The sequence below is a fragment of the Seriola dumerili genome, unplaced genomic scaffold, assembly GCF_002260705.1.
Source record: "Seriola dumerili isolate Sdu_G_001 unplaced genomic scaffold, Sdu_1.0 BDQW01000226.1, whole genome shotgun sequence".
Taxonomy (NCBI): Eukaryota; Metazoa; Chordata; class Actinopteri; order Carangiformes; family Carangidae; genus Seriola; species Seriola dumerili.
The window spans coordinates 3,593,531-3,607,541 of NW_019174481.1; the positions used below are offsets into that span (position 1 = coordinate 3,593,531).

General features: G+C 37.7%; 1 protein-coding gene across 1 annotated transcript; it reads left to right on the forward strand.

Annotated features, from left to right (window-relative positions):
* The first annotated feature begins 7,276 nt into the window (after nucleotides 1–7,276).
* LOC111229132 (gamma-interferon-inducible lysosomal thiol reductase-like) lies at nucleotides 7,277–12,716 on the forward strand. Its single transcript, XM_022755321.1, has 7 exons — nucleotides 7,277–7,533; nucleotides 9,052–9,240; nucleotides 9,553–9,627; nucleotides 9,886–9,972; nucleotides 10,421–10,573; nucleotides 12,030–12,098; nucleotides 12,254–12,716. Exons 1-7 carry the CDS (start codon nucleotides 7,402–7,404, stop codon nucleotides 12,317–12,319), a joined length of 771 nt encoding a protein of 256 aa, XP_022611042.1. The 5' UTR covers nucleotides 7,277–7,401; the 3' UTR covers nucleotides 12,320–12,716.
* The last annotated feature ends 1,295 nt before the right edge of the window (nucleotides 12,717–14,011 follow it).

The following is a 14,011-nucleotide window of genomic DNA, read 5'->3' on the forward strand; positions in this document are numbered from 1 at the left end:
CTGTGTTTCTTTATGTTTTCAGAATATTTGCTATGCTCTTAGATTCTGTTTAAGGATGTACACAGTATCCAGCTAATGTGAGCCAAATGAAGGATGTCTTTTCATGTAGCAAGAAAGAGAAAAAAAGAACCAGTCCTTTTGCCATTTAGCATGGCCTCTGTGGTCAGAGAGATTATCTAGTACAGTATGCATGGAGTCCTTCTTTGGGTTGTGTTTTTTTTTTTTTTTTTTTTTACTTGGCACCAGTGGTTGATAATTGTGCTTTTTGTAGTGCATATACAGTATGGTGTGTGTTGATTATAGTAGTACTATGATATTGTAGTACTAAGCACAACATAGTGGGATGTTGATAGTAAGTTTTAGATTTACAGACAGTTCTCACATCAGTTCCCTCCTGTTGTTCTGTGCTGTGGCAGTAAATTTCTCTCATGTTCATTCGGCTTGAGGTGAAGATTGTACCACCTCTGTTCAAAGCACAGTTCACTTGTGTGAAGGCAGGGTTACTCAGTTATTACTGAGTGGTTAATGATAACAGGCGTCACATGATGTTACTTTTAAAATTGATATACATAGTTGAATTCTTGAGATAAAAATCTTTCAAATTTCTCACACATAGTAGACTCTGATTGCCAAAAAGAGAAAAAGTATTTTTGTGGAAAGGTAGAGAGGAGTCAAAATTCATTGGCAGTAGAAAGTTTTAGAAAAAATGCACTGCTTTTAAACGTTACACATTTGGCATTTTGGGTTTATTTTTTCCTTTTGTTGAGGAGGGATAGAAATTAAAGTTTTGTTCCTAATGAGATATTCACCTACTCTTGTCATGAAAGTCGATTATTACTTGATATTAAACTTCTTCATCTGTAGACAGATTCACAAACTTCAGGTAGCAATGTTTTTCAGACAACAGACCAATCCCATTTTCAACCTGAAAAGTTTAAATCAAGACATCTTTTTGATTTGAGTCAGGACGAATCAGTTGTACTGTACTTTGCACAATTCTTGGCAAATAGAAATCCCAGGAATTTAAACTAGAGGTGACAGCGGTGCTTTTGATTAGAGGGCTATAAAAACACGTGAGTGAGAAAGATTAGAAGTGCCTTTAGTCATTGTGATGAGCTTGTTTTCTCCTTGTTATCACTGGAGCGTTGCTCCACAAGATGGTGCCACCACCACCACATGCTGTGCCCTATGGTTCACACATTTGCCATTTGTCTAAAACTTAAGGGTATCTGGCAGATGAGCATGGTCGTCGTCGTGTGTGTGATTGTGTGTGATTGTGTGTGTGTGTGTATGTGTGTTTGTGTGTGTGTTAGAGCAAACCTGAGCATGTTATAGATAAGAGAGTGACGGATTTTAGTTGTGCCTCTTTGTCGTTACATCTGTAATTGTTACATATTCCTTCTTTCTATAGTGGGGGCTGTACAGTAGCTTGGTGCTCACGGTGCACCCAAGCTAGCTTTCTTTGGTGTTTTTTTTTTTTTTTTTTTTTTTATTTTGGCTGGTATATTTTTTAATAAAACTCAGATAAGATAGAAATGTGAACCGTACACATCCGTGGCCCAGCCCAGTTGTTTGAAGCTCATTTGATAAGCTCTCAAGTTATTGCATGCAACATTTCTCAGTATTTTGTATTAAGAGTCAGTTCCTTTGTCAACGGGCGTTCTGGTTGAGTCATCCGCCACTGCTGACACATCCATTATCCAGTTTGTTGGACCAACACTTTTGTGACTGCACTTTTTTTTCTGTTCCACACACTCAAAGTAGTGTGCCTAACGCCCAACAACCATAAACTAACAGACAGTGTGAAGCTCAGTTGTCAATAGTGTTTTTAGTTGATAGTTTTAAGGTCTTTCCATACCGTATATCAGGAGTGATTGACGTTTTTCTTTATGATATCGGAGTATACAGTGTACAGTATATGCTTTTGTTGTTTTGTGGTCAACAGCTGTCATGTAATTCTGATGCTTTTGACTGATTGCAATGTTTTTACTTTAACTATATGGACTGTAAAAACTCTCTAATATTTTAAACCAACTTTATGGAGAGCCTCTGGCTCATTATGCAATTTTGTGTCCACTCAGCAAACTTGTGCAACTTAACAAGACAAATAACATAAATTTTCTTAAATGGTCTGTTCATCTTAATAACAGAAACACATCTTTTCACTTAGTCTTAGTGGTGTGTGAACATGCAAATACTTTCAGTTTCATTAGATTTTGAGATTTTTTTTTTTTTTGCAGTTTCTTTCAGCTGAAGAAATCATCCTTGGAAAACTGTCCAGAGTAACTAAGACATTGCTCTTGACTATTTGAAATGTAGTTTTTGGGCTTTTGCCAGCAGAAAGAAAGTTCTGTTCACCTCCATTGTACTCTGTTGTACTATATGTGGTGGCAGAAAATCAACATCTCAAAACCTCAGCACAAGGAAGTGAAACTAAATTATGGCAAGATGCTACAAGGACTAAGTGAAAACTATGTTTTCTGGTGTTTTAGGGGGATTTGGTTAAATCAGCCATTAAAAATGTGTCTGGGAAAATCCTGCCAATGAAACAAGGTGGTTTCAGTTTATTCCACAACAGGTCCACTTGTTTCAGAGAAGTTCATGACCCAGGCAGATCTGCTTCAGATTTAAAAAAAAATTTTGTTCCTTAAAAAAGAAAAGAAAAGTATAACTGAATATCTTACTCCATCACTTGTTAAGATGAACATTTTTGCAGTGAACTTAAACACTTTCATCTGCCATATATGCCATGTTAATCACAGATGTTTAATAGCTAGAAGCAATGCAACTTCAGTAGCAATGAAACCTGGTCACTCAGTGCGACGGGCATGAAACGGGCAGAAGATGAAGATGTATTGAGCTTTGACTTAGAGGTGAGACTTCAGTCCCACTTCAGCTTTCATCCCGCTCATCTCTTAGATATGCATTTGTGTCGGAGCTTCTTGAAAAGCATTTTTCTATAAGACAAGTGATCATTCAAGGAATGAAATATTTTTTCATCAGCTTTGGTACACTGTAAATGATCTTTCTTGAAATGGCCTCATACACAAAGCACATCTTTCACTGACTACAAGGAACACATATATTTGGTGTCTATTAAGGTTTGAAGAATGAGAGACATAATAGAGAATAAATATTTTGAAATATATTCTTAGATATCTATATTTTTGGATTATGTAATTCTGATTTGGATTGTGCTTGAAACAAATCAGAAAGAGGCTTTGATGTGAACATGATCTTTAGACTTGCTCCACGGGTGCTTTGTATTCGAGCAGTTATTGAAACGCAAGCATTTTTACTAATCAGCTGCAGTGAGCTTCATCATGATCAGCAAGTTGATCGACATACATGTAATCTATTAAGCATGATTATCAGGTGCGTTCAGAGGATGAAGCAAGCTCATGTACATGTGTTAATATTTACAGAGCTAAGTCTATATGTTAAATGCAGTCTTGGCTGCTTTGCATTTATTAAATATTAGAGAAGAGTTTTTTGTTGTTGTTTTTTTTGTTTTTTATGAACATGAGAATCTGTTATGTCATATGGAAGATTCTGTTTTTTGTGAGTAGATGCAGTGTTAAAAGTTGCACCACAAAAGAGACACTTGGATGCTGCTACAGAGATCAACCACAGATTAGACGCTGATGCTGTAAAAGTGAACTGTAAAAGTTACCACTGTATCTTCCTCTGGTTGATCTCTGTGGTCGCTGAACGGGAAGTCAAAGTAAAACCTGTTAATCAAATAGAGAAAAGGTACATGATTCAACGGTTCATGATCACTCCTTTATACAGATCTTTGTACATGGAACAATGATGGCATTAGAAAGTGTTCTTTTATGGTGCCTGAGTATATTTTTTATTTTTTTTATTTGGCTTTTTAAAAAAGCTGATAGATTTGTCTGTCCAAGTGTTGGTTCTTTTTTTTGTTTGTTTGTTTATATCTGTTAATGATAACCTTACAGAGCCTATAAAGAAAAAAATAAGCTAGCTTGAATATTTTTCCTCCATACAGAAAAAAAATACAAATGTTTACAATATGTAATTAACCAAATGGTAAATATGCGTTTGAGAATCAATCTGTCTGTCCCTCAAAGTGGCTGTGATAGATTGATTTATATTTCTTTATTTCCTCTGTCATTTTAAACTTGAAAATGTTATGAATGCTTGTTCTGCTTTTTTTTTTCTGTTTTTCGGTTCGTTCCTCTTTTTTAATTTTTACTTGTGAGAACAGTGCTCCCTCAATTTCATAATAATAACTCAACAATTTAGTTCAACAAGATTTATTTGTCCATAACACATAGGTATTCATCAGTCTGTCAATCTATACCTGCTGACTACTTCACCTTACACTGAGCCTTGTATGTGCAGGACTGAATCCTAACTTGAGACGCTGTTGCATCTTTTGCTGTTTATATTATGTACAGTGTGATAGATTTGGCTCTGCCAGGTGTCTCTCTGGGAAGGTCTCAGTTCAAAGAATTTATAGTGGGTGACACCCACATGTTGTGAATAACAGTAAAAAAAACACGCCACTTGAACATGCTTGTGTACAATTTTTGTACATGACAAAAGTTGGAAATTCAGGAATAACTATCAAGAGGCACCCTGTTCTTGATTTTGCACTACACAGCAAATGATACTCAAATGAAAAGGTGAATCAATTGCTCTATTGGTTGGTTAACTCAATTGTAAGACCAAAAAGTATCCAATATAGTCTCAGCTTGTGTGTGTGATTTCCATTTAAAATAAGATGACGTTAGCAACTGCACTTTCATTTCTCCTTTTTCTGCCTGTATCCAACCAATGAAAGTTTGCCTTGTGTTTGATTCAATCTGACGTGAATGTTGTAGTATTTTTCACTGGTGTACAGTAGTTCATATTCAAGACCCAACTCTGAACGGTAGAAGTTTGGCAGTGATCCATTTGGCAACGGCCTCTGAGAAGTTACAGAGCAGCAACAATTTTAACCTTACAACACCAGTCGCTTTTTTTATTGTTGCTCAACAAGTTGCCCAGTGTATCACTGCCTCAGCAGCAGCAACAGATATATGGTTCTTAGTTAATAATGATGTGATGTTCTCTTTCTTTCAAAAACGGTGAATGGTAACGAAGAGGGCAGTCCGATAAAGCTACTCTACACCAAAGTGCAATTGAACTCAGAGGGAGCACTGTTGTTTCAGCCAGCTGAGGCCTACTGGTTGTTGTGTGCCCAACCCCTATGCACGAAAAGATGGTTATTCTTCTTCTCTTGTGTTATCCTCCCTCCGTTGGTCTGTCTTAATTCAGATGCGACATTTCTTTCTTTCTCTCTCGTGTACAGCTTGCTTCAGAGATGTGTTTGTCCTCAGACAGGTACTCTTTCATCTGTACGGTTCTTTCTTTAGGCTGATGCAATGATTCTAAAAGACAATAAAAGATATATAAAACAAAGTGTCCTTCCTTGTACTTGCTCTAATCTGTCATTGCCTCGCCACAGTTCCTCATATATTCATGTCCCAGTTATACTCTAGCCGACTTTACTGGGCTTTAACATGATGACATGATTCATTTGTAGCACTCACTGAAAGATGTTATGTCATTTTAGGGGCAAAAAGTAAAATGTATTATATAAAACTTAAAAATGTGAATGTGATTGTGTCATCAATTATGTATTGGTGGCTCTCAAAATAGAAACTATTTATTCTACTATGAGATTTAAACATAAACATAGCAGAAATGTTCCGTTGGCCTTGTTCACTTTAGGGAAAGGTTCATCAAAATTGAAGGTTACCTGAGGAGTGTTGACCATTAGCATCACCACTATGGAACAGTGTTTTTAGGAGTGGGTCCCCATTTTGTTTGTATTGCGCATGTTCACAGTAATGCACATGTGCACACACACTCATAATACACCAAACATGGGTAGGGATGAAACAAGAAACGGTAGTGAAGAAGAAAACTAGCTAGCAATCAAAAATGCAGGGTTTAAAAAATCTAAAATTCAAAGTTTATTGAGGAAGGGAATACACTCAACATGTTTGCTAGGCCTAAAGGACACACACAATGTATTAAATATAAATATAACTTTTATTTGCTTATCTGTAGGAAAGAAGTTTTGTCTCACCTTTATCTGTGAACAAAGTTGTGTTTCCATAGGAAGTGAGTAGTAAGCATTTCCAAGCACAACATTAGTGTAGTCAGTGGTGAGGAGTAACCGGAAATTGTTTTTGTTTTTTTTCTGGAAAGAAACAACGCTGCTTCCTCTTTTAAAAGATAATTTGTGAATGCTTAGAGAAGCACAAATGAAATACCAGACAGTTCCACTATGTTAGAGTTGGACATAAACCTGATATGGATATCTCAAAACTTTGGCAAATAAAACAACTTCCTGGGTAGCTTGATACTTCTAGAATGAAGTGAGAAATGTGTGTTTTTGTGATTGAGTGGACCGATACCTTCTTTTGCAGTGTGACACACATTACACATTTCACACACTGTAGGTAAATACAGCAAAGGCACACAAAAGTGAAAGCTGCACCGATGAAATTAGTGAATTTTAGTTTTATCTGTTACACTCTGAGTCAACACTCAGAGAAGCAGACAGGAAGCAGAGTGAATCATGCAGTCATGTTATGTCTTGTCTGTTTTTTTTGTCACTCTGTCCTTGTTTTTTTGGGGAAAGCTGGGAGAGATCATCTGACAGTCACCAGGTAAAACATTTCATAATGTTCAAGGGTTTGAGCTGTTTTGCTGCAGTTTGTGTTTCTTATGATTGCTCTTGAGCAAGACCTTTGCACTGAGGAACTGAGCTGAGACATGCAATGGCTTTATAATTAGCCAGATGATGCAGAAGTCATGCAAAGAAGACTATCCCACAAAACAAGCTGAGTGAACTGATCATAAGACTGTTATTCCTCCTGGTGATATTTCCAAGTTCTTGATTCTTCTTTATCTGTGCAAGACCAGTTTGTAGAAGGGACCTTTTTTTTTAACCCCACCCCCAGGTGTAATTCACCAAACCCAATTAAACCTCCTTGGTATTTGCAGAATCCATGATATGTAGTGCATTGCATGTTATACGGAGAAATTTAAATAATACAATGAACAGTTCATGCTTTTAATTTTTCATGTTTCATTCGTGTGGGAACTTGTGTGACCACGTGACATTTAAAACTAATTTCTGTGGAATCACACTTCCTCAAAACAGCACCTGCCAGGTCTGTCTGCGGAGATCTCTGCTAGTTACAAGTGACGTTATCTTGATCATATGATCGAGAGCCAATCAAAAAACCAGGCAGCCTCCACAAGGAAGCATCGGGGCTGTATTTAAAGTTGCTCGGGACAGTGGTTTTTAGGTCAGTGTTGTGTTATTGTGGACTTTGTTTAAAAGTGTCAAACTAAAGCCCTAAGCTGCAGCTGAAGATGAAAGCCCCTCTGCTGCTGATTATGACTGTTTGGTTAAACACTCAGTACGGCGGCAGCTTTGTCTCCTCTTCATGCTCCCATCCTCCATCACAGTGGTGCTCATCTCTGGACACAGCTATCCAGTGCGGGGTAAGTTATGTTCACGTATTAGGAAAGCTTTTAAGACATTATCTAATTGTACGTACGTTTTTGAATGGCTGGCGTCCGTTAAAATCCCAGGACACATCACTCCGTGTAGTTCCGGGAAACAGTTCAACCACCGTTCAAAATCATTGTGCTGGATAGAACTACAGGAAACCATAGCAACAATATTGACAATGAGATACGTCACCGTAACTTAGTTATCTTAGCTCGCTAACTCACCGGTGAAACTTACTGCAAACTTTGAATGACCCTGGAAACACAGCTTCTCATTGAACATATAGCCACTGTACAAAATAATACACTTAGAGGTGTCCGGTTACACAAAGTAAAGATGTCGGTGGATGAATTTTCCTTGTGTAGTTTTTCCCGGTTAGTTTCACAGAGAACTGATACCCAAATTAAGTTGTCAGTCGACTGTATTCTGCTTCAGGTTGTATTTTTGTCAGCTAGCTAGACTCACTGAGGAAGTGAGCAGCAGCGTATTTTTTTCAAGTTAAGACTACATGGTGGGCTAAAGAAAAAATAAGCGAAAGAGGAAGTAATACAGTATACACTTCATACAGGACTTAACCTCTAGTCTTTCTTTACCTCAGTGTGTGGCTGCTAACAGAGACACTCCAGTAAACACAGATAGTGCCACGTATAATTAAAGAAATGTACGGAGTCAAAGTTACTAAAACTTAAAGCACATCTAGTCCAAGTCACATCTAATAGGAAACAAATATAAATAAAATAAAGTTGTGGGCATACTCATTTGCTCTGTAAATTTTGAACAGCTGATTTTACTGTGACACTCATTTAGACTGATAAATATATTAAAAAAATGGTACCACTTACCCTGAGCTCTCCTAGTACTGCGTCCAAATGGAAAATGGCCTGACCCTGCATACACACACACACACACACACACACACACACACACACACACACACACACACACACACACACACACACTGTTCTAGGTCACCTTTGGATACATTATAGACTTGCATTCATTTCCTGGAAACTTACCCTGACCCATAACGACTAATTGCCTAGCCCCTCCAACACTAATCTGAATCTAACCCTAACTCTGAAACCAAGTCTTAACCCTCAGACATTCCTTTAAACTTCTAGCAGTTTGGTCCCCATGAAGCTCCATGCACCCCAAAAGTATACTGGGAGTACAAATATAGTAAATCAAAATGCACACATCCTTGTTTGTTGGGACTTGTCATTGACATAATGTATTCCCTAACCCCTTACCCTAACCATGACCATCACAACTGAATTCCTAACCCTAACCTAGACTCAATTCTAACCTGAACCATAAAACCAAGTTTTAACCCTTAAACAACCATTTAAACTTGTGGGGTCCAGCAGTTTGGTCCCCACAAAGCTGTCTGACTTCAAAAGTATAGTGGGCTCCCGGTTTTCGGCCCCACAAATGTAGTAAAACAAACCCCGGAGCACAGAGAGTGATTAAACAAAAAATAACCTCTCCACTTTTGCCCCCTTGTGCAGGTTTTGAAGCATTGCCTTGAGTCTAACTTCACCAGGTCCCATCAGACAGCAGATCCAATCCAGGTGGGGCTTTACTATGAGAGTCTATGCCCTGGCTGCAGAATTTTTCTCACTGAGATGCTCTTCCCCACCTGGGTCTTGCTGCATGACATCATGACTGTTACTCTGGTGCCCTACGGAAATGCTGTGGTAAGCAGTGAACCAAGCACATTGGTAAATATGGGGTGGCTAATGTCTTAAAAAGATATGCGATGTTGGTTTTACTACAAAAAGAGGCACATGCAGGAGAAGTAAAATTGATACAAGAAAAAAAGCCTATATCAAACCATATGTGGTCACAAAATAAGCAAATAGATGGTTATTCAAGAGGCAATTTAGCTTTAGTGGCAAGAAAGGGGTAAGTGAAGTGAAGTGTGAAGTGCATCATAATCTTGGTCAAGAAATGTGTTTGTTACTAATTTATGAATCTATTGCATTTTCCCCACCGCCCAACCCCAACAGGAGAAACCTGATGGACAGAAATATGTTTTCGATTGCCAGCATGGAGAACAGGAATGTCTGGGTAACATGATTGAGGTAAAGTTATACAACTAATGCACAGAGAGAAAACTGCTGAATAATACTGTAACTACTATTTGAAACATGTTATCTGCCTTGGTTTGTTAAAAGAAATACTATGCAGAAAATACTGTGTGGATCCATGTAAACCTGAGTGTTGTGAAAGCATTATAATTCCTCAGAGAAACACTCCATACTCAAAGTAACTTTAATATTTTTATTCTCCTTTTATATGTATACATACATATATGTGTGTTTCTGTCCTATTCCTTTCAGACTTGTCTACTAAACATGACATCTATTGCTTTCCCGGTCATCTTCTGTATGGAATCCTCAAGTGATGTCATCAAGTCAGCCAAAAGCGTAAGGAAGTCAGAGCGAGTGTGTGTGTGTGCATGCGTGTGTGCTCATCTGCCCAGTCATTTGGCTGGTGTCTGTTTGTCTGCCTCCTTCTTTGCACCATCTCTTCGGTCACTGTCACTTCCCCAATATATTATTTTAAAAGGGTCAACCCCTGCGAAGCTCGTCACTTATACCTCTACACATAAATCCTCTTTTTAATATATGTATATAGTGTTATATTTTATTTATATCTCATTCCATCTCTATTTAATTTTATCTTATATTCTCTATTTTATATGACAAGTGCTCTTTTTAGCTGAGCTGACCTGTTTTCTTGTTCAACGCATTTCATTGTAGTCATCAGTACAATGAAATGCATTGCTTGTGTTAACCTACATATGAATAAAACTGAACTGAAGTTATTTCACCGCTGAAATTCATGTGTGTGTATTTCCATTGTTGTTTATAGTGTTTGGAACTCTACAATCCCGGGTTGAGCTGGGACAAAATCATGGGCTGTGTGAAAGGGGATCTGGGAAACCAGCTGATGCATCTGAATGCCATGAAGACCAAAGCGCTGAATCCACCACACAATTATGTGCCTTGGGTGACCATTAATGGGGTAAGGCTCCAGTGCATTTAGCAGCTCCTGTGGTATTCTGCAGAAAAACCATAACTACGAGGCAGCTAGACACTATCAATTTACAGATCTAAAGAGACGACATCAACCTGACTTGGAGATCGAATACATGCTAGTCAAGACTTGTGAAATTTCCATTTTTCCATCCTGACTCGTTTTGAAGCCACTCTCTCTGCAGTGATTTTTAATCAAGTGATGTTACATTTACAGTGACGATATGATGTTGTGATCATTTTGACACTTGATCTGCCCCAAAGTTTCAATCTATAAGTGAAAGAGAGCTGCAACTGGTGCATGAAGCTACAGCTTGATGCGACTCCAAAGCTTAGCACAACAGATGCCGCTGTCTCTCTGCCAAGCAGCCTGAGACCAAATGCACAATAATGACTTGAAACTGCAGTTCACTCTAAATCAATTCCATAAGAATAGAAGAGGGGAAAAAAATTAATCCTGTCTACATGAAGCATCAGGCAACAGAGAGGAGCTGGACACTGCTCAAGTTTTATATCCAACTGGCTTTGTCAAACAAAGCCTGAACTGAAAAATTAAAAGCAATTTTAAAGTTTATAAATTACTGGGATAAGAGAATATTTGTGTTTCTGAGTTTCTACCTCTGTATGTACAGTGATCGGGGTGTACAGGGTCAAATAACATTACACTTAACTCACTTGATTTGAGGACAAATGGAAACATTTTACCATTTTTGAATTGGGATTTTTGCCATTTAGCCCCCAATTGTATTTTATTTCTTTTATGAAAATATTCCAAATTTGCTTACAAATCTGAATGAAGGGAAATACAATCTTGGACTGTGGGAAAATCACATGCAGCAGTCTTGGCACCAAAGGGTGCTCTTGATTGTAAGTGGCCTGAGATTTCTTGGCCATTACATCATCATCCAGAAAATCCTTCATATCTTAAGACTCCCGTGAAATATCTGTCCCTATCAAGACTGTATCTGCTACAAGACGCTGTCATGAAATCATACATGTAACTTAAGTGTGAAGCTCAGAGTTTGCTTTTTCACAGAGGTGATGTTCAATATTCTAAGCAATAGTCTCGTCATGTTAAGCAACAATCCTATTGTGTTCACTTGGCCCTGTTGGGAAGCTTTTACTGCAGCCACCGTTCCTCTTTGCCTTTGCGGTGACTGTGTTTGGGTGTTCCTTTCCTACCATAATAAATAACATGCAGTTGTTGTGACCAAGTACACCAGCAAGTTAGTTGCTAACAATTTGACCTCTTTTAAATGTTGTCTGATAGACAGTTAGTGCTATTTTTTAATCTTCATAGTGAAGTTAGTGATTGTGAGAGCTTTAACAGAAAAATGACATACTACATTTATTTTAACCACCGTCCTTGCAGCTCTGTCTTAATTTTTTCAATGACCACCTTTTTTATGCCGGTCTTTGGGAAACCAATCTTTATTTATTTGCAGGAGCACACAGACGATTTGCAGGACAAAGCCATGGCTTCTCTCTTCACTCTCGTCTGCAACATGTACAAGGTACAGTTAATCTCATTCATTGACTCTGTATGCTGAACTTTTGCCTTCTTAATACAATTTTACCGTGTATATTTTTAAATCGCAAGCAGTTCATAATTTTTAATTCGCTTAGACTTGAACTTTGAACTTTGACCTCTAACAAACTCTTTTTTCAGGGCACCAAGCCTGCAGCCTGCGGAGGGGGCCAGAGACACTTCAAAAGCTACTGCCACAATGAGTGAAGGAGCAGCACTACACTTGCCTTTATACTTGCTCTGCTCCAGGTGTGGCCACTAAATAAGCAACACTGAGGAATGTCATCAAATATATATTTTTTAATCTTTGATTTTACAATCTGTTTCTATAAAGGGAATAATTGATCACCTCACTTTATAATTCAAAGCATATAAATACAGTTGACTTTTTAAAAAAAGAAGTGTCATTACTGAAATGTTTTCTACTGAAACCATGAAACCATAAATGCTTTTTGTAGCATTTTGTCTCATTGAAAAGTTTTCTGGTATTTGCACTTTCTGAAATGCAGTGTTCTCACTGTCCTTCAGATGGCGCCATGTTTCATAAACTCATCTTCAGTCCCCTGTTACCTGAGGTAATAAAAGAAATAAACAGTTACATGTATATGGCGTTTAGATAAAGAACTTGTCATACTACACTCACTTTATTTACCAGATTCCTTAAATATGAGCTCAGCATTGTCTGCCAGATTGTGCATGGAAAGTTTTAACACAACTGATATAACATTCAATTACATCTTATTCAAAAATAAAACTGCAAAATACACTTAATTATACATTATACACGTTATTAAGCGAATCAGAGAACATAACTAAAGCTGTTAAAAACACATAAGTGATTCATGAGTCACAACTGACGTTATACTTAATGTTTTATATTTGGTTTTTAAACCCGGGTTCATGTGGGTGTGCGGCGGAAGAGGCAGGGTCATTAAAGTTCACAAAGTCTCCTGGGAATCACACTGAATGTTTAACACGCACTCACATCCTTTTACAAATAGTAAATCTATCCGAAGTTGTGTTAATGTTGTAAAAAAAAAAACAACAACCATTAAATAGAATGGTTATAGGCAGCAGCTTGATCAAAGCCAGAGTCTGTCTGGCCTAACCAGAAGGGCTGGATGCATGAGGTCCACTGATTCTACAGGCAGATAGATACACATGAATAATGGCCTGTCATGCAAGCAGCTCCACTGCCTCAATCTCACTACCAGCTAACATCTTCAGGCTCCATATACTTTCGCATAATTCTCAATAGACTAAATATCGCCATTTAAAAAAGTATATACGTATATTCGTTGCATTTGGGTCTAATGAGCTTACAGTTTAAAAAAGGCCACAGCTGAAGTTTAAAATGCAAACTCACAAGTGTGCTTAGAAAGTTAGCTGTTGATCACTGAAATAAAGACAGCTGAGGGTTTCTGAAGAGGCGGGGAAATACTTTTTTGCTGAGTGACAGCCCAAGGAAGTATTAGTGCCACAGACTACTTCATATCTGATCTTAAATGGGGTTCCTGTATCCTCCTCTGGTATTTCCTTCCCAGTTGTTTTGTTCCCATGATACAGTAACTGAAAATATGAGGAGAAATAACTCATCAAAATTTTTCAACTTCACCGAGGTAAGAGTCATTAATGAACCTTTAAGAAATACTAAAAAGAAAAATGTAGATTACAATAGTCAATTCTGCTTGTGGCTTATGGATCAAATTTATTATTATTTATGTTCTTTTCAGAACTCAAACAAAAAAAAGAAAGTTAGCTGGTTTAACTTTAGCTATAATACCAAGATGAGAGGTTTCTTGTGTGACTGATCTCTTGTACATCAGGAGTATGTAATTACACTTTGATGTCTTGTTCTATGTATTTTACCATTGCCTGACAGCTGTGCAGAAGAGCAAT